This window comes from Bombus terrestris, chromosome 11, assembly GCF_910591885.1.
Source record: "Bombus terrestris chromosome 11, iyBomTerr1.2, whole genome shotgun sequence".
NCBI classification, from domain to species: domain Eukaryota; kingdom Metazoa; phylum Arthropoda; class Insecta; order Hymenoptera; family Apidae; genus Bombus; species Bombus terrestris.
The window spans coordinates 8018722-8044158 of record NC_063279.1 but is presented as its reverse complement, the minus strand read 5'-3'; the positions used below and the strand labels follow the sequence as shown (position 1 = coordinate 8044158).

Sequence of the window (25437 nt, the reverse complement as noted above, 5' to 3'; positions counted from 1 at the left end):
CAAGTCCTTGAACAAAATAGTGCATGACACAGAAATCCATACTGTCTTTTATTTAAATCAGCATTATAATTATCTATTCTTATCTTATCTCTTATTTACCTCATTGTGAGTTGGTAGTCTACTCATTACATAAATAATCACGCAACAAAATGAAAATGAATATCATCGTAAATAATCACCAATATTTTTAAAAATATTTCACATGCACATATCCATCGATATTTACATAAATATAATCCTACTATTTCTTTTTCCCCAGAAATCTTAATGCACACATATACATACACAGAATTCTTAAACCTTCTGAAAGAACAATCCGATTCCCGAACATGAACAGTTCCTTGGTCTATGTTCCTGTTATTCTTTCTACGATCTACAATCATGCAATCCAACAACAAATATGAATACAAACTTTCCTACGTCCGTCAGGGGTTGTCAGTAACCCTGTGAAGCAGCCGACAATAAGACCACGAATGGTTGAACGAGGGATGCACTGAGGGTGCGCGTGAAGAGATCACTTGTGCGGAAGGGGCTAACGCCCAGCTGCCCGGCAGATCGCGGGTTCGTACGTTCGTGATAACATTCTCGACCGTCAGCAGACTCCTGATCCTATTGGTAATCGCCCTGGAGGAAACAGATAAGATCGATCAGAATGTTTCGGCGTTCTTCGACCACTTACCCCTCCTATATTACTCTTCGTATCGTTCAACTAGGATAATTTCAATTCGTACAAATTTTTTTTACCTTTATAGATTGTTTTGTGCGGTGAATTATTGATACGTATGATATCATGTCTGTGTGTCCCTTTAAATTTATGGATACTAGCAGCGAACGATACGAGCCGAGAGTGAGGACAATTTTTGAGTGTTGTATGAAAACGAAATGTGATTGTGTAATGGTACGATCGAATAAGGAACGAGTGCATTTTGAATATTGGTGAGGAGAACTGGTTTCTTTGTATCCTCAATGTAAGTAGAGGGATGTTGTTCATTTGATAAACGGCTCTCTTGTTTCCATTGTTTCCATACACCAAAGATACTTATTGCTCCTATTATATGCATTCAACGAGCAATTAACAACAAGCTTCACAGCTCCATGAACATCAATTTTTCTCAGTTTTGGAACCCCTCACACATACGAAGCTTTATTGTTTCCTTGAATGCTTCTTTATAAACAGGATATGGAATGGAGATGAAAGTTATTCGTTTTAATGCCAGTGTCAAAAATACAATAAACCTTCAATGAAAGAACGCTGTCGAAATTTTGTCAGATTCGTCATAAACAAAAATTCATTGATTAAATTCAAAATACTTTCTCCTTAGATGCATTCCTCGAGGATGAAGTCCATGGTGATCAGCTTCTCCTTTCTATTTCACTTGACCTTAATCGACGGAGGTTCGACGACGACCGAGGTGTCGTGCGGTAACCGGTTGACGGCACCGAGAGGAGTGATTCAGACCCCAAATTTTCCCCGGTCTTTTCCGGTGCCCATTAAGTGTCGCTGGGTGATCGATGTTTCCGATATTCCAGCGACTAACAGCTCCATCGTCGTCTATTTGACGCAGGTGTACGTGTATAAGGGACTCAGTTTCACCGAGTACGCGTACTACGAATCGGAGAGTATGAATTTTGGCGCCAGTCTGATAAAAGAGATCACCGAGGGCAACGTGTTTCAATACAAATTGTTTAGAACGTTCAGACCGTTTCTCGTCATCGAGTTCGAGCTCGATCGACTCGAGGGCAATCACGTACGAGTTTTAAACAATTTGCTGGACGTGTACGGGTTCAATGTCACGTATCAGATGACCGAAGACGTGCCAAATTCGGATTGCTGCTCCGTCCAGCATTGCTCCTACTCCGGCAATTGCCTCGTGTCTGGAGACTATACGTGAGTTTCTCAACTTCTCCTTTCTGTTTTTGATCTTACGTCCTTGATGTATTGGGAAGATCTAAAAATTACTACTTTATTATATATCGCATGACGTATAATTCGTTTCACTGTATAATCTGTAAATAATGCGTAGTATTGTAGTATTTTTTTTTAAATGATATTTCATTATAAGTTTCTTAATATTTTTTATGAATCTTTACGGTAAAACTGTCCACTATTCCTTATACAATGTATTTTTAATTCCTTACTATTTGCTATTTATGTCTCTTATAAGGTATTATATAAGAGCAAATAGTATACTTATGACGAATGAACATCTTCAGATACAAACACTGGGCAGTTTACTTTCGAAGTGCGAGTAGATCCATTGTATCTGTCCCAATGGCCTTCTCGACAGCTATTAAAACGCGTATTATCCCGCCGCAAACAGGTCCCCCTCTGAAACCCAATTGAGTTGTTTTATCATCCACTAGGATCGTCCTGTTTGTTCTCATATAAGTTCGAACGAAAGCTTTTGTATTGGGCGAATTATCTCTTCGTGAAACACGCGTTTAGAGCTTCGCAAGCGATCAGTTTACGGACAATTTTTGAAAATTTCATTTTGTAGAACTTCTCGAGTTAGGAAGAAAAGTAAATAAATGATCACGAATATCTTATCTTTCCGTTTCCATATTTTGGAACAGATTTCTTTTTTTAGTAAATTTAAAAATAGAAAAAAGCATATCAAATGATAGAAGAGGACCTGGATTTTCCTCGTGATCGTTTATCGCACGAAATAATTTCGGAAAGTTCCAACGCAAATGACAAACAGAGCAATAAGGTGATTCTGGACGATATCATATCAGCTCATGAATCATTAATGAAACTCGTGTCCCCATTAATTTACCCTCTATTCCTGGATGTCTGTGTCCTCGATCTGTTACGTGTGCACAAATAACACGGTCCGCTGTTATTTGCTCGCAGGAGCTTCTGGTGCGATTGTTTCGAGGGTTTCAGCGGGAAAAATTGTAACCAAGGACCCCTCTGCTTCGACGACAGGAAGAATCCTACTTGCCAAAATGAAGGCACTTGCAAGTACGAAGATTATTTATGCAAATTTATCTCTGCAAAGAAGTCGGATAGTACAATCTAAAGTATGAAATTTAAAGGAAGCGTGGATTAAGGAAATTTTAGCTAATAGCGGAAATGTTTACGCGACATTGGTCAAGGCAATCTTAACGAGGCATAGCCGTTTCACTGGTGACGTGAAATTGCGCTTTTCTCTTGAAGTATCAAACCAAGTAGAAGAAGATCAATCGCGTAGATAAATCAATAAGCTACCCGGCGTCGTTGACCCTTCTAAATTGAAAAGGCGAACTTTCCCGATTTGTTATAAAGGAAACTTCTTTCTCTTCTGTGAATAAGTGTCAAGGGACAAATGACCAAGTCGTTACGAACTGTTCCAGGCAAATTGGAGCAGAAGCAATGACCTGCGAATGCGCCAATGGCTACGTCGGCCGTAACTGTGAGATTCACCTTTTGGATACCGTGGATGGTGGTAGGGTTTGCCCTAATATTAGCTATATCATGTACAATGACTACGAAAATTGTTTGCAAATCATTGTACTTATTATATCGTTTACATACTAATTAATTAAATTCAAATCAATGCATTTGTACGATTACAAAAATTTGTTGCTATGGAAATGAAATGTAGAGAATTTGATAAAAAAAAAGCTTCATTTGCATTTAATATGCATTTGATATACGCACGATGTAGGTTGATGAGGCCAGTTAATTAATTGATATAAAGCTTAAGAGGCCTACCGTATTCGCTGTACACACCCGCGGATAACATTCCCATGACTCATGTTTCGCGCAGAGACCGCGCCGCATGAGTCATATGTGAACACAAATACACACGAGGCCAATGCTTGTTCGCAGAATGCGGGCTCGAGAATTGCATAATACAATGCCCTTACGACAAAGAGGAGCAACAACCATGCGTTTGTAGAAATGGCACCAAAATCTACAACAGTAAGTTCGTTTCATTCTTGGCCACCTGTGTCCATTTTCCTGAGACTGGTCACTTTTGGGAAATGAAATAATCCGTGGAAACGCTTGCAGATCGATCGAGATACGAGTGCAGAATCAAATTGTCGAACGTGACATCCCTGAAGTCTGGGCTAATTACGCAACACGGCAGTGTAGAGTCCTACGTCGGCAAACAGGTGAGTGAAGAATATCTGGGAAAGTAGTATAGAGTTACTATGGAATTTATCGAGTTTACTCGAATCAGAGATATCCACTCGTGTGCCAGAAAAAATCTTTCTCTTCTTCATAAGTTTCATCCAATCGGCTTTCTCAATAATTTGCGCCGTAACCCTGTTTCTTTTCTTTCGCCTCCGCTTCTCCCTTTGCCGGAGATAAGGATCGACTTTCCTTCTATCTCTGCCTTAAGAGGCAGGCAAGTAAACGAAACATTGTATTATACTGCATCAGATAAATAATCATATTACAAATAGCGATGATTGAACATTACTCTGTACGTAAAACAAACGTAAATATTACTGTATACATAAGGTGAAGCACATGTGCAAGTCACGCAGCAGGCAATGCTCGCTATGATCACGTTTATCGCGGCGTTTCATAATCTTCTTAGCACTTTGCATAAATCAAACCCATGGCGTTATTGTCACCGCATGACAAATGAATATATGTACGTTTCACGTGTAACTGTAGCAATATGATTATATATATATAAACGTGACTGCAACAGTAATAGCGAGTCAAAGATAGGTATACCGAGTTTCGACGTATTATATAATCGTTTACTCGTTATCCGCAGAACTCCCAAACGTTGCAACTGTCGTAACCGTAATTCTCTTTCTGTACATTCTCTGGCAACCGGTAATGTCTCAGAACTTTCAGACGTTTCTTCAAATCCTCCGTCAGACCGTGTCTTCCTGGATCTCCTAGATAAATCCTCGTCCCATTATCGCGCGCTTTTTCGAGCCATGGAATTAAAGTAGCAGCAATCTCTGCGTCGTACAGCATATCTCCAATGAAAATAACATCGATTGTCTTTTCGGGCAATTCATATAACAGGTTTTGTCGAGACACTTTGACATTCACGCGGTTCAGAATAGCGTTCATGGAAATAGCTGTACATGCAACTGAAATCACACAAACGAATATCGAGATGGTAGAATGTTTATATAAACATGTTTATAATGGCAAATAATAAGATAAATCTTACGAGCAGTATCTTTTATAGCCGTTTAACGAGAACATATCGAGATTACGTAAAATTCCAGGCATGTGCTAATCTTCGAACAAGCGATATTACGTAAAAGTAGCAACGCTTCAATTTCCATCAACGACTGTTCCATTGATGCTTCTAAACGGAGCAGTCGCCAATTTAGCAACGATAATCCATTTCGATGAAATCATTCGAATGAAACATGTCGATCAAACAATTACTATAAGTACGCTAATAGATACTAAAGCATTACGTGTCTGCAAATCTCGGATAAGATAAAAGAAATCGCCGAGCCGATATCAAGACGCAGCAAGCGTGTAGAGTACTTGAAGAAGATTGATCGGTTAATGTAACATTAATCTACCGTTGTCAAGTGCGACCTCTAAGGTCGAGTGCAGCCGAGGATATCGCGACTATAGATTCGCCTAAACAATTGGATTACAAGTTCACGACTCGATGCAAGTACGTTGAAACTTTCGAATGTTCTATAGGTCATTTCATTCTCTTGTTAAAAATTGATCTGCTCCGATTCTTTGCACAATTCTTCTCCTTCCGTCTGTAGAAGTACGATATCACGCAGCTTGTTAGCATAATTTTCCAGCCGCGTGAGATATTAATGGAAATATCGCGTTAATAGGTACATATTACAATGTGATATTGGTGAGTCAGCAACATTCGATTGGCTCACGAAGGGGCGATTAAAATGCAACGGACGTAGAACCCAGAAATGGAAGACCTTTCACTGACGTACTAACAGAACCAGACCCTTCGCGCTCGTACCTCCGTGATATGGGGAATACCGTGTGGTGTGACCCACATGTTTGATTTTCCTCGTAACCATTCGGAACACGGTTCTCGATTTCTGATACCGCTACGAAAAGAGAAATATAGTCATTTAATATTCAATAAAACCTTGTTCAAGTTCGAATACTTTGAATGATTGAATACTAAAGTTACCGATGGAAATTTCATTCATACGAAATGAAATGAATTCCCAGTATCGCCTAATGTAACGTAAATACCGGTAGTTACTTTATTATCGATTCGTGTTCTCCAAGTACGACACGTGAGAAACACGCTGATGCAATTAAGGGAAAACGTGATCACAGGTCGGAATATTATCGTGACATCGATTCTTCGAAGTTTCTTCAGTTTATTCGATACACCGTTAAGGTTACCTAGTTCTTTCTTGGAAATAAAAAAAGCATTGACCCTGTTTTAAGCTCAAATATTTCGCATACAAAAATTAAAATTGTACATGTGCGTGGCCTTGGGCTGACCTCGACATTTACGTTTATCCAAGGAGTTCCACATCCTCTTTATACCACTCCTATCGATACTTTGCATATTTTTTATACGTTATTCTACAACTTGTACTTTTACTTATTACGTCTTTGCTAATTTATTCCCCAATGAGAAAGGCTCTACACAAATTATTTATAGCGGCTATATTATATAGCACGAGTGCGTACAACTTTGCATCGACCGTTTAGAAATCTGGCATCCGAATCCAGACGTTGCTACGTTGCTTTCTGGCTACCTGAGCAGGTGCACAAGTGACGTCAATTCTACCAGCGTCTTTTCGTTTTTTCTGTTTCTACAGGGTATTTCCATCGACTCGCTCGACTCGTTCTATCGAGCGCAATGCACTCGGTTCTTCCCCATGTAGATAGTGAATTTCCTTTGCTCGTGTAAATATTTCAAACTGCTTCAACGTTTCCCAATGATAATGATAATAATTCCCCGGTAGCGGAATGTCTGTGAACAGTACCGTCTACACGACGATTGTATTTTAATGCCGCTGATCCCGAACGAGGAAATGTATGAAACGTAAAACGAGCCGCGCATTCCTTCTCACGAGACGTTCATACATAACAACGCGATTTTATCTGCTCCTCCCGTTTTAAGTAACGATGGACTTCCAAGCGACTAAGAAATTTACATTATCGCTTCTTAATCGTTATTTTCCAATTCGCAACTTCCTTTCTAGCAAATTCATTGACGTTTGATGGAAAATACAGAATATTAATGATATACATTCTTCATATGCATGGAATCGTATGGGCGACTATCTTATGTGAAATTATACGAACCTCTATCGATATCGTTGGCAATAACCCTGTCAGCGCCAACGAGCTTTGCAGCAATAGCGGTGGCACCACATCCAGCTCCAAGATCCAAAATTTCCTTCGAGGATTCAAAAAGCGTTCTTCCTTCGTCCAGTACAAATCTAGTGAGAGCCTGGCCACCTGGCCAATAAATCGACCAAAAAGGTTCCAAGAAAACGCTTCTCTTTATCCCTTTCGACTCCGAAATTCTTTCGTATTGCGTGTGGTATAAATTACAGTTGGGAGTTAAAAGAAATAGTTGGATCTCTGGCGTCATATGGCTCCTAACAATCTCAGTATGCTCAAAAATGGCACGCACTACTTCTGAATCACATTCAGCGATTCCATCACAGAATTTCTCGATACCGATGCCCGTCAAATTTTTGGAAATCGTTCTTTTAAAAGATTCGTAAAAAAATACTATTCTCTCGATCGTCCGGCAGTCTAAACAGACAAACGATATATTTTTTTTCATTGGACAGCGTTAGTCGACGAGGTTTTAATAATATCTCGTACTTTTATTTACTCTTTTGATATAAAAACGTTTCAGAGAATCTTAGGAAACGATAAAACATTACATTTGCAGAACGATAACGAAAATTACGATCTTATCGCTCGTAACGAGAAATACTCATTCTTTCTTTCTCTTTTTTCTTTTCTTTTCTTCAGAACCGATAAGATCGCGACGATTAAAAAACTCGACGCCAGGTTGAAACTTCAATTGCGAAAATTGTGGTGTTGATTACACCACATTTTGAAAACAAAAGCCTTTCGATCCGAATTTAATATTCAACTCTGAATTGAAATATATAAAATAAGAAGAAATTGGAAGCTTGAGAAGTTCGGTGATTGATGATCCCACAAGGTCACCGTTTCATTCATTATTTCGAAAGTAAACGGAACCAAAGCACGTACTATCTTGGAACGTACCAAATCGAGCGTTTGCCTTCTTTTTCCATGCCTGCATAACACGTGACATTTTAATAAAATCCTAATCGGTCTTATGCATGATCCACGCAACGTTCTCAATGTTTATATGTGCGGAACAGTCCGCGATCAGTTAATTCTTAGTAGATATATCCGAGCTGCGTATATACCAAGAATCGACCTCTTTTCGAAGCTATAGTCTGCGATTTTTTGCCCGAGAGGTTCGGAATTCCCGGTGGATTGATTGCGCATGCGCGTTCCCGAGGTAGCTGACCGATCGTTTCTTCAATCCATATTCTGCAAAACTAAAAAAGAAAAATCGCACGATCAACAAAAAGGTTTAAAAGTTTGCCAAATTCAAGATAGGTAAAACCTTTCCAATTTCGAAAATAGCAAATTCATCTGTCACTGATCATTATGAAACGGTTATAACCAATTGATTACATAACGCATCAATTTTTCAGTTTGTTGAAATTAGAATCATTACGTAGGATCGATCTAATTTTAGCGCACTCGTGTTTTTTTTACGGAATACAACGGTATGAAAAGCGATTGGAGATAAATGAGAACGATATAATACGTATATGAATGGGACAAAGAAAGCGAAAGGATCAATGTACGGGAGTGAGAGACAGATAGAATAGGGGACAGACCAAAACAGATGCGAGGTATCGACTTTTTGAAATTCCCCTCGACAATCCGCGATGTTCAGGTAGATTTCCACCTGGATTATCAGCAAATCTGTCGAATCGCAAGGCTGATGAAACCAGAGATACAAGATTCAACCCGTTTGCATCATGCACGATGATAGAAGCACATGCTATTGACCTGAGACGTCCTGTCGAGGAAAATGGATGCGAAACTTGTTAAACAAATTTTTCATGGTATCTATCACATCCAGTGGCCGTGTACGATAACAAAAATGTTTACTTTTATGTCGCTTCGAATATGAAGAGTCGTCACTGGAAAGTTAATACATACGTACTTGACAAGGTTATGCCACTATGCATACGGAAAAAACGCTATCTCATTCACCAGTTAAGATTTCCATTCCAGAGTTAAAATTCCTTGCTGTTTCATCCTTGTCTAGATCGTATGCAATACAGGCAAACGATATTTCTCGTGAACAGAGATCGTAAACGAAATTCCTGACCCGGACATTATTTTAATATGACGCCTAAACTTTGCATTTGTAACTAAAATCATTATTTATCGTAACTACTTTCGTAGCTACTTTCGTATGGATTGTACGCAATTTCCTCTTTCACCAATTACATGGATTATTACGTTAGAATGTTCGCGATTTAATTTAATGGCAACACGACGCATTCTGCTAGTTCTAATCTATAAGTACGTTGTGAAATTTGTCAGGAATATATAACAATTTTAGAAAAATTGATAACGAAAATTTTTCCTTAAAATTCCAATTGTAAATAAATTATTGTCATATGCATGAGAATGTTCCACGCCCGTATTCTCACAACGAGAAGATTTTAACCTATAAATAAAATTATCATTGAGCTTTCGTTAGCTTTGCCCTTCGAGTTATTTCATTTCCTGGTAAAAGCTGTCGCAGCCAATTCTTGGATAAAAAGCTCCGTTCTGTGTACACAGACTCGACATGGCTTATCTGGAATACCCGTAGATATATAGCACAGGTGGCGGTGGGGGCAAGATCGTTATAAAAGCGGCGCGTATCGGCTATCGAGGTCATTCGTGTTGAAACCTCGATCGAGTTATAGTGTCGGTACATGTACTTTATGCGGAAGCGATCGTGAAAGTCTTTCACTGTTGCATAAGATTGTATCGGAAAGACGATTCGTGCGTGCCGACGTACAGGTTCCCAGAATTGATCAGTGAATAAGTGGATCACCAACGAAAGTGTACGCTACCTCTTATAAACTGGCTATCAAAAACGAGAAAATTCCAACGTTCAGTGAAGTGTGCAAACGAGTCGCGCCAGGAAACGGCAAACCGAAAAGCAATCAGAAACAGATACTCAGAGATATGACGCGTTGCCAAAACTTACGCTGTACAAAACAATCCTACGCATCATCTACGATGACTGACAGGTATAAATTTTCATCTTTCACATTCGTTACGTTTTTAGATGACGCGTGATGTTAGTCGATCTCGCGATTAATTCGACCACGTTACGACGGAATGCGTTGCAACTTTATCGAGAAATGTTTGCGAAACTGTTGATTACGATTCTTGCGCGTTATTCCCAATTGTTACACTTCTTAATAATGAAAGGTCATATTCAGAAGTAGACATTAAAGTAACGTATTTCAGAAATTAACGTTTGATCTGTTGTTGCAAGCTTCCCTCGGTATCGTCGAATATTCGTTGATTAAAAAGTTGACAAAATAGTATGAATCTCGGTGCACTAACCTCAATTGATTTTCAGTGGCAGTTTATCATGGATCGAACAGAAAGAAATGCCAAGATATCCTAGAAGCACAATAACTTGCGGTATGCTACCGACGTTAAGAGCCTTGGCATCCAAGGAATGCGAGAACAGCCAGGGTACTATCTGCCTCGTGCCGTTCGACGCTAATATGGATTCCGCCAGTCATCTGCAGATAATACTATTGGAAGCATATTGCCGCGAGACGGGGATCAAGGTGTTGAGAGTATCCAGAGAGAGGATACGAGATCATCTATGTCCTGGAAGCGGCGACTTATCCTGCGTTCTTATCTCCAACGACGATCCATATTTCTTAGATACTCCGGAGTGAATTTAAAACGTGCTAATCTATCAAGAACGAGTTCTTTTTCGACTGGATGCAGTCACACAATCGTATGAAGCTCTGAACCTTCAAGAAGAGTCGTTGGATGTTGGGAAGATGACACAGAGATAGCAACTTCAGCACTGGCACTTTGAAACACAGATGGAGCTTATTAAACAACTTTTTGCGTTCGTGTATCATGATTTGCAAAAACCAACGCTTGAAGCCGAGTAGAGCGGCATTGATAGCAGACAAGATTAGCGTTCTAGAGATAAGATGGAAATTATTGTATTTCTGCGTACATCTCGATCACAATGAACGGTTCTAATCGTGATATTCGCTCGAAAAAATAAGCGATACAAAACTAAGTATCGCATGGATTGTGCGGATATATATAATATGTTTATATGTATGTACATGTTCGTACATGTGTATATACGAGCAGCCTTATTACCATACAATTATTGAACATAACAAGAAGACGAAGAATATAATTATTTTGTAATCGTTAGATTTTGGAAGAATATGTTGTTACTTTACTCAATGATTATTTTGCGATAATACATAAAGATGTTATCAAAAAAAAACATTTGTTTTTATTTATTCCTGTAATTTCTTGTTCGATATCTCCTCGAAATGTTCGACCGACGTTTTTTAATACGTTGCAATTTCTTCGCAGCTTACAAAGTATTTAAGGAATTCTAATATCTCGTCCATGGAGGATTTACAAATCCTGAGCGTGACGTGAGTAGGTACATTAAGCAATAGAGTTCAGTTACATTTTAATCGAGACCGTAAATAAAAAGAAAGACACATTATACAAAAATATGAAGGACATATTTTACTATAAATTATTCTTAGATAGTAAAACAAAAATATTTAGATGTAATAAAAAATTATATAAAAAGATAAAAACAGTCAAAATAGCTTCTCATGGTTTGCGCGTCCATTATGTAGACCCACATCGGAAATCACTTTCCATTTTTTTGGAAACTCTGAGGATGGAGACAAAATTCGAGAGTCCCTCAACAAATTGGTCCAACGTCGACGGCTCAGCGAGATATCCCTCGAATCGACTCATTTTACCTTTCAACAAAAGCCTGCACTTAAATTGCAGGTACGTATCATTGATCTTGTTAGAGTACTCGTCATAGATTTCAATTATCTCGATCAACATCTTTTTTAGAGTCTCAGGTTGAATCAAGGAAATGAACACGAAATTCACCCGGGAGATCAATTCGTTCTGTCTTGCGCTGCTCAAGGCAGTTATAACATAAACTTCACATGGTACAAAGACAATATGCTGGTGAACATGAATAAAGCCATCAGGTGAAAAAATAAGAGTTATTATCAAAGTTTATATCATCCATGATATAAACCTTTTAAAGTCACTTCTTGCTGTAAACAAAAAGCATGTAATCGGTAGGTAATCAGAAACCAGATCATAGGGTAACTAGATAAAGCGATGGGAATATACTCTACAGTGACCTTGAACGATCATTTAATTTTTTATCAGACTATAGCTAACGTTTAGACAAGCTAATAGACAGAGTAGCTTTCATTGTTTAGGGAAATCTGGTATAGACATCTTCCCAACGATGGTTCCGATTTACACACATCCATATTAACCATCGAAAAAGCGACTTTACTTGATGCGGGTCAATACACTTGTCAAATAGTCGATTGGGGCGTGCAGCAATGTAAGAGTATTTACGTAGATGTGAAAGATGAACCAGACGTAAAAGTGATGCCAATGAGCGCTACTATAGACAAGGTAATCTTGAAACTTGCTATGGACTTAAATTGAAATAATGTTTGATTAAATTGATTAATATTTCTCTAAACCGGTCTTTTCTGCAGGGAACCAATATACAATTAACGTGTATGACACCTAACGTGCCCAATATTGGAATAGGATTCGGTTGGACGAAAAACAAAGCTCTGTTGAAGCTAGAACTTGGTAGCGAGGTCTGGGAAGATTTATTTCCTACTGGAAGTATATTAAAAATTACAAACGCGCAGGTATTCGCTAAATCCTTAAAATTGATATTAAAGGTTTAAGTTTCTTGCATGTTTATCGTGTTATATTTTCAGAAATCTGCGATATATACCTGTAACGTAGCAGACAAGTCCATGTCCGTTCGCGTGGAAGTCGTGAATCGAACATTAATACCAATTTGCTTGAGGGGGAAATCCTGGGGATTAATTTGGCCAGATACTGCTCCTGGATCTGAAGCATTGTTAGAATGTCCTCAACATTTTGTAGGCAAGAAAGTCTCCAGACTGTGTTCGATGAAAGATGCTACCACTCCTGAATGGCAAACTCCAGATTTTTCTCTTTGTTTGTTTGAACCATTAGTTTCACGTTATAACAAGTTTAAAAGCTTAACATTAGGATATCAAAACACGTCTGGTTCTGGAACGATCTTTATCTTCTGGAAAATTCTACAATCGCGTAGCTTGCCTCTCTATCCTGGCGAAGGTGATCGTATCCTGAGTATCTTGGCGGAAATAGAGCGTTATCAGCATATTGTTAATCCATATGATTTACATGTCTCTATAGAGGCTTTGATACAGATAATTAGTCGAATACTAGACGACAAAAATTCAATCTTAAGCCAACAGGTATAGAAATTTAATCAGAATTTAATTGACGAATAAGAGAAATACATAATGCTTACAATTTACAGAAAGTTCTATTGCTTCTTCAAATAACTCAACGAAGCCTGGTGCATTGGTGTAATGTGGCTACTCATCCTTACAAGCACTTACCTCTTTCTTCATTAGTGGTAGACATTCAAGAATTACAACAACATAATGGAGATAGTATTACCCATTCTCTTCAAATCCCTATAGATGAATCCATGTAATTAACATTTGTTAAATAACATTCTTTTTACGTAATTATATCTAATTACGTAATTATATATTTCGCTTATCATTTAATAGGTACCCAAATTGGTACGATGACAAAACGACAGTACGGTTATGGAAAAAACGACAACGTGGTGTAAAGTTTAATAACACTCTACATGGAATAGTAATTGTTTATAAGAATATGTCTCATTTTCTTCCAGCCACGTATGTCAAGGAACTGGAGTAAGCAATAGCAATCCTACATTTAACGTTTTAACGTTTTAACCGTTTAATTTAAATGCTTTTTATTCGCAGCGATGGCACAGATCTGGAATTTCGTATTAATTCTCGAATCGTCACAGTGGCAGTACCTGCCTTCAATTTGGATAAACATGATAAGATTTGGGTAGACCTACAGCTAAAACACATAGAAAACCAATCAAGTTCATGGAATGTGTCTTGCGGCCTTATGGATGTTATAGGTTCCTGGGATCTCAATAGCTGTATCGCAAATATTTCGCCAGGTGATGCCACAACGCATTGTCTCTGCCCTAGTAGCGGAACTTTCGCAGTTTTTTTAACGGCACGTGCTGTAAGGGTAAGTTGAGATAAGTTATAAATATTTTATTTCGAATTACGAAATAGCTCAAAAGAAATAATTCAATGCAGGTAGTATTTGCGAAAAAGGAACAAACCACATTTATCGTGATATTTGGATGTGGTAGCTGTTTGGCACAGTGTCTTATATCTTCTTTGATCCTCGGAACCTTTTGGTGGAAAAATCGTAATTGGTTGAATTTTTTAAAGCTTCAGTGTTGCGGTGCTTTGGTTGGAGCAATGGCTGTTTTCATTTATGCCGTGTATAATCACTTACCAGAGGTAATTCAAGTATGTACATGTTGACTTCAGAAACTTTTTGCGATAATAATTATTTTATTTTAGAGTTCCTATGCGATCGTAGCGATAACTTTAGAAGCTTTCCTCTTGATTGGTATGTCAGCGCCTATATCGGAAGCTCTCATCATTTATGCTGGTCTAACTCAAATTCGATCCAGTCAACATTTTCAACCTACTGTCATAGCAGTGATTACTGGTTCGGAAAATTATATTAAAAATCAATTAAAATTTAATATAGATTTTTATCATTTTTCTCATTTTTGTTTAATGTAGGTGTCCCTATCTTGGCTGTATTAAGTACTGAACTTACACACAAAAGCACTGGTTGGAGACATGAGTCATGGTGGTTAATTTTTGGCAGCGGCGTTTATAATATTTTTGTTACTTGCGCAACGATGATGTTTCTCATATTTGTGCTATTGTATTTGGGAATCTTGCACAAGGCTCATGTTCTTGTCGAGGAGAATGTTATGAAAAAGGAAGCAATAGAGGCCAGGTATAATCGGTTAAATCATACGATTAAAAGTCATACGAATTAAAAGATAATGATATGATGAAAAATTGAAACCTTTTTTTCTTCAGACTACGAATGCTTCATCGAGCTGCCATAGTTATTTGCGGTGTCATTGCAATGGAAGCCTCCTCCATCTTTTATATAAATTCTACCTCTATCATCTTTCATTACATATTCGCTTCTCTTTCTTCTGCTTTGGTAAGTCTGACTAGTAATTTGAAACAATTAAAAATCTAATATCTAACGATGACACGCATAAATTTAGGGCTTTGTTATAATGATAATCTATATCGTGAACGGCGAATTAACTACCGTCGATGTAATCTTAAGAAAATTAAAGTGGAAACAAGATGCAGAAGAGGATATAACATCCGAGCCAATCAAAGGTAATTTATGAAAATTATATCAACTTATTAATAATAAGTATAAAAATAAATCAATTGAATTTATCTCCTTACCAGTGTGTTCAAAGAGCGGCGCCGAGGTGGAGAACGATACTGCTCCGCCATCATCATCCTTAAGTATCGGTGAACCGTATTTAGAAGCTCGCGGGATTGCAGCGGGTAGTATAGACATGCGCGAGTTCATAAACGAGTCCTCATCTTCATATTCGAAACCTTCCGTCCCTGTCACCAGCAGATTCCTGCCAGAGATCCGCATCGATCACTCGGACGATATAAACCTGGAAAATTATAGCACTAGTCCACGAAAGTATCAAGAAGCTGTCGTGTTCGATACCGTGTTTTCCCCACGATCATTGCACTGCATGAACGAGGCGTCATATGGCGCCAGCGAGTGCTGCAGTTTCCGGGAATTTGGTAAATATAGGGAGTCTCAAGGACAAATCTTTATCGCACACAATCCCTCGTCAGAGGGCTCAGCCAAAGTTCTGTGTAGCGCTGACGTTGAATCGCGCTTAAGCGCAATGCCAGATGTAACCTTGGCTGTGAAGAACGACGTCGAATTACTGTCAGCAACGGAACTAAACAGCAGAGACCATGTGAATGTCATTCCTGACATTGCTAATACTACGGAACGTAAACAACCTGATGGGGAAGAAAAGGCACCTGAAATCGTGATCACAAACTGCGAGGCTACAACGAGTGGTATGCTGGATCGTATTGCACATGATCTTGACTATCTGCTGAATCGTACCCATTCCGCGGATGGAACATAAATCTGACTATAATCTGAAAGAAATCGGTTCACCGCTCAAGATTGTTAGGAAGCATACCCTCACCATAATGTTTAATGGATAGCTATATCATTTATGGTGTTTAATAATGTGCTTAGATAAGGTAAATAGGAATTATTTTAAGAAAATTGGCTCAAGAACACGTTGTAGTTCGATGCTGTTCAGAATAAATTTGCTAATGATTTCATTTTTATTATTATAGTATAAAATTGTTGAATATATAATAATTTATTATATATGAGAAATATGTATTATTGGATATCTAAGACAACATAGAGAAAGAGACAAATTTTATGACTGAACAGCACCATTGTAACTAAATGCAAAAGTTAATCTTTTTTCAATTTATTGTTTGATTACGAAATTCACATAAGTATAGGATTGGAAAAATTTGAGCTGTAACATGCAATCTTATCAAACATGCAAATTTAAGTTTATAAGAATAAACAACGGTACTTTTTAAAAAAAGTTATTATTATCCTCATGTATAATGATGTTTAACTTAATGTTTTTAACACGTAACGAAGACCTAGCATTATCAGAGTATTACATTACGCTTAGAGTATGTTAAACTAAACAAGATTGAAAGATACAATCTGTCACTCCCCCTGTTTCTCTCTGTTTTATGAACATTTATACTCTGTTTCATCTTGTTAGATGTAGTCTCTAGAAAAGAATATTGTTTATAAAAAAAAAACTTTTTGCAAAGACATTTTTTCATTACATTCCATCCATTAAATAGTGTTTTACATTAAAGATATGTTCACATCTCGTGTTTCTCTTTCTGCTACATGAATAAATTTTTATAGAACAGACTATTTCAAACTCCATGTTTTCCCTTTGTACTTCCGTTTTTTTCATTTTGTCAATATAAATTTAAATATAAACGTGTATAGGAAAGTAAAAAGATTGAAATTAATCGGGAATACAGGAGCGACAAGTTTTGATGAACAAAAACAAATTTTAGGCAGTGAAATTCCGAGTTATAGTATTTATTTATCACTGTCATCGTACAGCCCTTTTCGATAATATCCACGATTCAGTCGTCGCACTTTATTTTTTTCTCTTTTTTTTTTATAATTTGAATTATAAAGCTATACATTCAATTTTTACCTCAATAATCTACTTACATACTTAAGATCAAAGTTTATGTTGTTGGTAATAGTTGTTGTTACTTTATTTATTGTTTCTTCGATTTGCCTCTTTACCGCTAGTAATGGTTAGTCGTTTGCTTAGTGAAATGCGTCACTGAAAATTTCATTTCTTTTCCTTCATTTATCAAGGTATGAAATCGGAGCAGTATTTCTTGGCCAAGCATGTGTTATAAATGCAAAAAGACATAATAAGGTCGGTGTTAGTTTGTTAGCACTCGAATATACCTATATGACTAGTTTTCTGTGTCAACAGATTTTCTTAAAAATATAAATTATTTACAAGGATTTCAGCTAATTTTATCGAGATTTAATAACCTTGGTTTAATCACATCAATAATACCGAAGTATAGAAGGGCCGTGGCTGTGTCCGATTTTTATTAAAGAAAGAAAGAGAAAAGAACAAAGACAAATTACAAAAAGATTGTATTTAGTCGACCGATGTATTACGTTCTACTCTATGAACGTTATACGCGCTACTATCTTTTTCTTATTTTTATCTTTTCAAACAAATCAAGATATCAATTTTTATTTTTTATTTCATTCTAGTGAGCGAAAGAAACAAGATTCGTATGAGTCGGGACAAACCACAATACACATCGAATATCGAAGCGGAACAAGTGCGGTGCTCATAATCGTTTTTATTTTTATTATTTTCGCATTGCTGTACGATCGAGTTATGCTTCCATATCTAATAATTATACCGTTTTCTCCTCATCTTGTTTTTCAGTTAATCTGTATTAACTTGTATATACAAAATAAGTTTCTATGATACATCTTGGTCACTTTACGATAGAAAGTTCTTTTTTTTTTTTTTGCTTCATTTATTATTTCAAATAATTCGTTCCGTTTGTCGACGAATTTAAACATTCGCTAGTAAAATGCCCTTTATTATTTCAACCCAGTAACAGGTTATTACGATTATTCGTGATAACTAGTTACAATTCTGTACTTGCTACATATTCGCGTTTTTTTTCTTTTAGAGCTGTACAGTCAACTGAAGTAGTATAGCGCGTCCATGACATTTATTTGATTAAAATTTATCCAATATGTAAATATCCTACTTCTTTCAAAACTATCTTATGACTTAATGAAAAAAAAAGGAGAGAATATATCGATCATTCGATTAAATTATATTTTTTATATATCGAACATACGAAACAGTTTGTAAATAAAATATGTTCAAATCTACCGCGTTAACATTTTTTAGCCTAAAGCTTTAGCCACGGCACCCTTTTTCTTTTTTTTCTTTTTTTTATTTTTTTCTGTTTTCTTTTAATCATTTAATTCCATTCTTTCTTCCTGTTTACTTAAATATAAAAATACATAGCCAGTCTATACATAGAGCGTGCAAAGTGGCACAGTGAACTGAGTTACCAGATATCCTGGATAGTTAACTACCGCTCTCGGCATTCAACGGTGGTTCCATTTCATCGTGACTTCTGTTCGTGTTACTCGACACAGGGAAACCTGAGGTTTTTGGCAGCGGGTTAGTTATTACACTATCACTATGAGATGTTGTCGCATTGTACATAGAATTATCAAAGTGTTGCAAGCATTGAAATTCTGGGCCAGGCAGCAATAAAGTAGTTTGGGTGGGAAGATTTGTTAATGACACCATCCCTGGTGTCATCATTTGCTTATTAAAACAACTCCTTAATGCCTCTTCGATTAAATTTGCTATTTTATCACGATCATTCTATAACAAATAGTAATTTTGAAATTGTGATGTGCTCCTTTTTTAAAATATTTAATAAAATAAATACCTCATTAATAAATCCAAAATGTACAAGCTCCTGCGCAAGAAGCATTGAAGTATCTAATTGACTCACAGGACATGTCAATTGCCTATTCATTTTGTCATCCATTCGTAATAATATTGTCATCTATAAAATACACCAGCGTAAAAAAACACAAACTAGACTTGACAGTTGACGTTAGGTAACTCATCACATTGTGCTATATCACTCACAAGTAATTCACAACTTTCTTCTCTAGGCTTAACGTTACACATCATATTAACTACTCTTCGAGACTCCACGTCCACCGGTTCGGGTGTAACAGATTTCACCGACTCAGTAACCTCGGGCGATATCGCCCGAGGTCGAACGGGTGGTGGTAATTTCGCCATAAATGCTGTCAAGGGATATATACCATATCTGTCGACCCAAATAATTTATGTGATTGAAGAATAGATATAAGGTTAAAAACGCAATCATTTCGATACATTTGTCGTAAAACTATTTAATATACTTACTTTACATCTTCGACGAACTTTTCTAACTTCTCCGTAACAGGAATATCACTTAACCGAATCTGTTGCGGTGGTCGACCTTGATATTTTATTTCTGCGACTACCGTATCAGGACCATAGAGCCTTTGCAAAACTTCGTCTGTTATCGTTTCTGAAATATTAGCTGAAAAAGTTGTGAAAATTAATTGATTTCTAAGAAATCCCACTTAACGTTCTATTTTTACAGGACTAACCACTACATTATATAACTTTTTATTATAAAAAATATAATACCTATAATTAGAATACATGATAAATTCTGAAGTACAAGACAATACAGAGATTAGATAATGGCGATATTAGTGAACTTACTGGCTGAATTAACCAAAGCATGAGCAGCAAGTAATTTTAATGAATGCACTTCAAATAAGACAGGATGAAAAAGGAGCTCTCTTGCACTTGGTCTACTGAGCGGGTCTACTTGAAGACATTTTCGAATGAAATCTTTCTGCTGGGCATCATCTAACGATTCTATAGTTTTTCGAACGTTATCCTCGGTCACGATCGTACCGGTATCACCGTTACCCTGAATTTCCAATGCAGCCATTTCCAGAGCACACATTCCGAATGAATAAATATCAATGGCAGGGGTTACAGAGTCTAAAAAACACAGCAAGGTATATTGCAACAACATGTATAATAACATATAATATATAAAGAGATTATCAATAATCTGATACACTTACTTCCATATTCAGGCGCTACAAAGTGCATATTCTTCATGTTTGCTCTACATGTTTTAACATGATGATGAATCGCATCGGGAGCCACTGTAATGATACGAAGAACATATGGTTATTTCTAAGAAAATATATTTCAGATAGGCACTCACAAAATATGTATATTTGTATGAAAGTATTTAACAAGCAATGAGTTAAAAAACTTTCTTTGCGAGGTAGCAGGAATTCTTTGTATTTATTTGCCCAAAAATAGACAAAAAAAAAAAAAAGAAAAGGAAAAGAACAAATACAGTCACAGCAATGTAACTATCTTTTTACCTTTTCGAATACCCGCCACCTCCATGATAACAAGTGGATTAATGAACCGCTAGAAAAATTGTGTTGTAACTGAAAAATTATCCTACAAGTAACTTGAGCCCTCATACAGTTAATAATTCTCGCATATACATACGTATGCACGAAAGTGCCTCTGAGGGGGATCAAACGTAGCGCATTAAAACAAGATAAATGAAACGCAAGCAATCAGCAAAAAAGTAATTTACACAGTTTGTTCTTGGATAATTTATATTCCAAAAAGAGGCACTTTCGTTGAGCATGATGAAATTCTATTTTACATTTTTAAGGACCAAAACGGAATTCGTAGAATTTGTTTTGTTTGTGAATAAGGATGCAACAAAAATTAGAGCACAATGAAAAATGCGTGCGCTAGATAATGATCACAGAAGGACTAAGAGACATCTTAGACCCTTTGCCCTTCTTTGTTATTATAACCCAAGAGATGAAGAAGTGCAATGTAATGATATGAAGGATATTAAAATCAAATAAATTTTGAATATTTTATATGAACCACTCTACCAATAATCAAGATGTAGATATATGTATATATATGTATACACATACATACATATATATATACATAAATAGGAATGTTTACCTCAATATGCCTAAATTACTTAGCTGGCAATAGTCGATGATTATCTGCCAAATGCATTTTCTTCAAATTCACCGTCTTTTCACAATTTACACCAGAACCGAAGAATCGTCGTTATCAGTTGATTTTATCCTCTGGATGGGCGAAAGTACGATTGTACTTCCTCTCTCTTCGAAGACTTTGCTGTGTTTTTTTCATTATCTAGATTAGCCTATTTGCTATAATTAAAAACGAGGACTCAAGTTACTCCTAATATGTAAACAGTACTTTATACACAATCTTTCTAACAGATTTATTTTACTAATAGATAGGATAAAAAAGGAAATAAGCAAGTGAGAAAAGGAAAAGGGTAAATCACATCACAATATAAACGCAGTAACAACAATAATGTGGAATGGTTCTGAATAAATAAATCTAATTAAAATAGAAAGTTGTTAAGAACATTCAGCAGAGATAATATCCCACTTTTTTGACATATATTTATCATTAAAGCTTATTTAAAGAATAATCTTTTTCATATCGTTAATCTTACTATAAAATCCAATTAAGATAATGTTAAATTTATAGCATGGAGTAAAACTTTCTTCACAATATATAACTATATCACACATTCTTTCACACATAATTATGCCTTATGATAAAACATTTGGATATCAGTGTATATTGTTTACACGTCGTTTAGTTTAATTATTAAATAACACGCGATATTATAAATTACGCTGAATAGAAATTAATTGAGTAACTGTATAAAACTTATTTATTACTGTCGATTGACTTGTCGAGTACGAGTACCGAGGAGGCAATCACAGTAATGGCAATATACGTACTTTATGTGTTTGTACCCCATGTAAGAATGAAATAAATATCAGTTAGCTCACAGTTGTTATTTCAACATCAGTGGTTGGTCGATTTTATATATATATATATATATATATTATATTAATCCTATATTGTGATTTATAGTTTTCATCCATGAAAATTATGAGAAACAAAACTATAAGCCTCTCATATAGTCCTGTGAATAAAAAAGGGGAGGTGCCTTGCAAACTCTTATTCCAATATATGTTAAATAGTTTCATTTAGGGATAAGTGCTCTCTTGAATACCTATGAGCAACTATATAATATCTTGTACTTGCTAGCAGAGTGTTTCACTGTACAAAGTACAGAAACATTAAGACTGTACTTTTTGGACACAAAATGTGTCTCATAGAATAGAATTTTCTTTCTGTTTTGTTAAATAATTACTTACCTGAACCAATTTTTACAAGCCCATTATGTTGAATAAATATAGTGTCACAAGTAAGATTTCCATGAATAATGGGAGGTGAACAGGAATGCAAATAACTGAAAAATTCAAAGATATTAATGCATATAACAGAAATATATACATATATAAATAAATAATCATTATTACTTAAGAAATAATATCTATAAAGAATCATGTGTTACCTCAATGCAGAAAGTATTTGAGTACACCAACGCTTCCATGCTTGCAAGGGTAATTTTTTCACATTGCGTTTTGTTCTTTTTAGGAACTGTTTTAAAGACCCAGAGGACATATACTCCGTTATAAATATAACCTAATAAATAATAAATAATATCATAATTAATATTCAAGCTGATTTAAACTTCAACTCCTTTCTTTCATAACATACCCGAGGCTTATCATTATGGGTATCTGTCCAATACCTATGAAATTTAACAATATTAGGATGTTCCAACTGTGTAAGATTTTCAAATACAAGCTGTATCTTTTCTTCTTGTGCTTTGAAGTTCTTCCTTTCAGAAAATTGCACCTCATTCCAAACAACTTCAACTCCTTCCTCAGTATCCATTGCCAAATAGGCACAGTCGATTCCTGGTACATCACGTTGTTCCACCTAAATAAAAAATAATATTATTTACAAAAATACTTTATTTCATTCATGTATGATTACTTATGAAACATAAACTAATTACACAAATACATCAAGTTAGTTTATTTACAAATTTCATTTACAAATATATATTAATATCTATTTACAACATACAAAAATTATACAAAGAAAAACAAAAACAGGCTATTAACAAATTACATTTGAAGAGTTTATGGTTATGAAATGACAGAATATATTACTGCAATCATCCATTTTAAGTTACTTAAGCATAACTCAAACAATTTCATGCCTGATGTCATTACATCAATGTGACCTTGCAAAGAATTTAAGGAAGGGAGATAGCTAATTCAATATTTACGACAATGGGCTATATTCAAATAAAATATATTGAGTGATAAATCCTCTATTTATGTTATATCATTTTGATTGAACAGTTTTAATAGAAAAGGTACATAGACCAAAAGAGATAGCCTATTTTTCTCTAAATAGACATACCTCCATTTCAGTAACTTCGTTTTCACTGCCTCTGGCTGCTCCAAAGGTAGAGCCTTCGGCTAACGTGGACTTGGAACCTACATATACCTAACATAAAATAATGGTTATTGAACATCAAACAGATAAAACATCTCCATTGCGTTTTATTCAATGTTATTTATGTTTTACAAAAGAATATTCAGTCTTTAAATAGAACAATAAAGCGGGTTTGCAAATGCACCTGGTTAATGATCCAACTATGCTGATTTGTTTCTAGAATGAAAATAGAAAATACCACAGATGCTGAAAGCTTAGTGACAATAAATTGTTGAAAATCAGTTTACACTTACAAATTCAAAAACATTTAATGTTTACATAAATTTTGAAGAAACTAGTTTGCCAAGCTTGAAGATATTTTTGTATAATACATTTCAAGCAATATATTTAGTAATTTTATGACATAATGAGCTAATTTTATAATATATGTATACATGTGTAATGCATGTATAATATATGTATATATATATTAAACACAATTATACAATAAATTAAACACAATTTGGCTTTAGCTTACTTTTTCCAGCCTCGAATGAAACAAGTACTAAGCTAGATTATAAGAAAAATAGCTTATAGCTGTTAGATTTTTGATTTCCTCTGAAGGAATATTTAATAATATCTTTTTGTTACCTACCATATTAATATATGAAATCTCAAAATATATTGTTATATGACATAGAAAAGAATTGCATAAACTACATCCATATTTCACTGTTTACTCTGATTTATTTGTATACAAATGTCCCAATAGTCTAACCAAATTGGAATCAATGCCGAGACAAAATGTATCACAAGAGACTTCCTTCGTCACATTTCTCATATAGAGATAATACAATTATGGTTCCAACAAGAACATATATAGACCAAATATGTTTGAAACCATATTAATCAGAACAAAATCCCAACCAAGTAAATAAACAAAATGTAAACAAGATGTAAACACATAGATGTGAGTATATTATAAAAGATGAATCGTACCTCTTCCCGACGTTTGAGCCACCGCCCGCAGGGGCTCTCCTCCAGGATTTCACTCTCATCTTCCGAATCTTCACCACTTTCCCGCGGTGACTTGTGCTCTGGGTCCGTGCTGGAGCGACTCCCGGGCATCACACACGCGATTAGTTGAAGGAGCAGCACCGAACAGAGCACAACGCGGCCAAATTCATCGGTGGTAATTCCAAGGATTTACCTCAATATCGCATCTGTTCCGCTGCTAGTATGCACTGTCGATGATACGCACCTAAATGTTACAGGAGAGAACAGAGCCTCTCGGTGCTGTAATACACCTTTAGCACTCACAATGACACATGCAGCGCGACAACCCGAGTTGCAAGGAAAGCTACGATATTTCTGATCTTACGCAGTCACGCGCACGGATCGACGCTTTTTGGTTTCCCTTAGGACTTAGCCGGTGTATCGGTACATCGCGAGGACCATTCGTGAATCACACTGTCAAAATAAAACCTCTGTTATGAGCAAAATAGCTTCGATCTGACACACACTCTAGTATTCATTTTCGCTCTGTCTTCGGTCACGTTCGCCCAGTATGGCGATTAGCGTGTACCGCACCCTTTTCGGTGTCAGTAACAGCGACATCTGTCAATCGTCGCCT

The 25437-nt window shown here is 36.1% G+C and overlaps 4 protein-coding genes across 9 annotated transcripts; 2 read left to right on the top strand and 2 right to left on the bottom strand.

Annotated features, from left to right (window-relative positions):
* Positions 1-32: 32 nt before the first annotated feature.
* LOC100648646 lies at positions 33-17179 on the top strand. Of its 3 annotated transcripts, none has more exons than XM_048410330.1 (21): positions 33-615; positions 1323-1888; positions 2855-2965; positions 3337-3428; positions 3815-3907; positions 3998-4101; positions 11579-11643; positions 11857-12016; positions 12086-12228; positions 12469-12673; positions 12760-12921; positions 12994-13524; positions 13590-13765; positions 13849-13998; positions 14071-14353; positions 14425-14634; positions 14698-14848; positions 14926-15148; positions 15235-15364; positions 15432-15552; positions 15628-17179. In XM_048410330.1, the coding sequence occupies exons 2-21, from the start codon at positions 1323-1325 to the stop codon at positions 16341-16343; spliced, it is 4392 nt and encodes a 1463-aa protein (XP_048266287.1). In that variant the 5' UTR covers positions 33-615; the 3' UTR covers positions 16344-17179. The 3 variants fall into 3 exon arrangements, with proteins under 3 accessions (XP_048266287.1, XP_048266288.1, XP_020721121.1); XM_048410331.1 differs by having other exon boundaries at positions 33-968; positions 3337-3425; XM_020865462.2 differs by having other exon boundaries at positions 33-968.
* On the bottom strand, positions 4343-10696 carry LOC100649104 (electron transfer flavoprotein beta subunit lysine methyltransferase). 3 transcript variants are annotated; one of them, XM_003398982.4, is made up of 4 exons: positions 10562-10696; positions 8171-8472; positions 7226-7684; positions 4343-5046 (listed from the first exon to the last, which is right to left on the bottom strand). In XM_003398982.4, the coding sequence occupies exons 2-4, from the start codon at positions 8217-8219 to the stop codon at positions 4709-4711; spliced, it is 846 nt and encodes a 281-aa protein (XP_003399030.1). In that variant the 5' UTR covers positions 8220-8472; positions 10562-10696; the 3' UTR covers positions 4343-4708. The 3 variants fall into 3 exon arrangements, with proteins under 3 accessions (XP_003399030.1, XP_020721125.1, XP_020721126.2); XM_020865466.2 differs by lacking the exon at positions 10562-10696 and adding an exon at positions 9153-9648; XM_020865467.2 differs by lacking the exon at positions 10562-10696 and having other exon boundaries at positions 5024-6003; positions 8171-8520.
* Positions 9891-11410, top strand: LOC100649342. The gene is made up of 2 exons (XM_003398984.4): positions 9891-10239; positions 10578-11410. The coding sequence occupies exons 1-2, from the start codon at positions 10175-10177 to the stop codon at positions 10906-10908; spliced, it is 396 nt and encodes a 131-aa protein (XP_003399032.1). The 5' UTR covers positions 9891-10174; the 3' UTR covers positions 10909-11410.
* A 158-nt stretch (positions 17180-17337) lies between the features above and the next one.
* On the bottom strand, positions 17338-25384 carry LOC100648759 (nuclear receptor-binding protein homolog). Of its 2 annotated transcripts, XM_003398979.4 has the most exons (11): positions 24804-25384; positions 23790-23876; positions 23073-23297; positions 22867-22997; positions 22667-22761; positions 20492-20575; positions 20118-20405; positions 19770-19929; positions 19485-19671; positions 19279-19398; positions 17338-19211 (listed from the first exon to the last, which is right to left on the bottom strand). In XM_003398979.4, the coding sequence occupies exons 1-11, from the start codon at positions 24930-24932 to the stop codon at positions 18906-18908; spliced, it is 1812 nt and encodes a 603-aa protein (XP_003399027.1). In that variant the 5' UTR covers positions 24933-25384; the 3' UTR covers positions 17338-18905. The 2 variants fall into 2 exon arrangements, with proteins under 2 accessions (XP_003399027.1, XP_012169211.1); XM_012313821.3 differs by lacking the exon at positions 23790-23876.
* Positions 25385-25437: the final 53 nt, after the last annotated feature.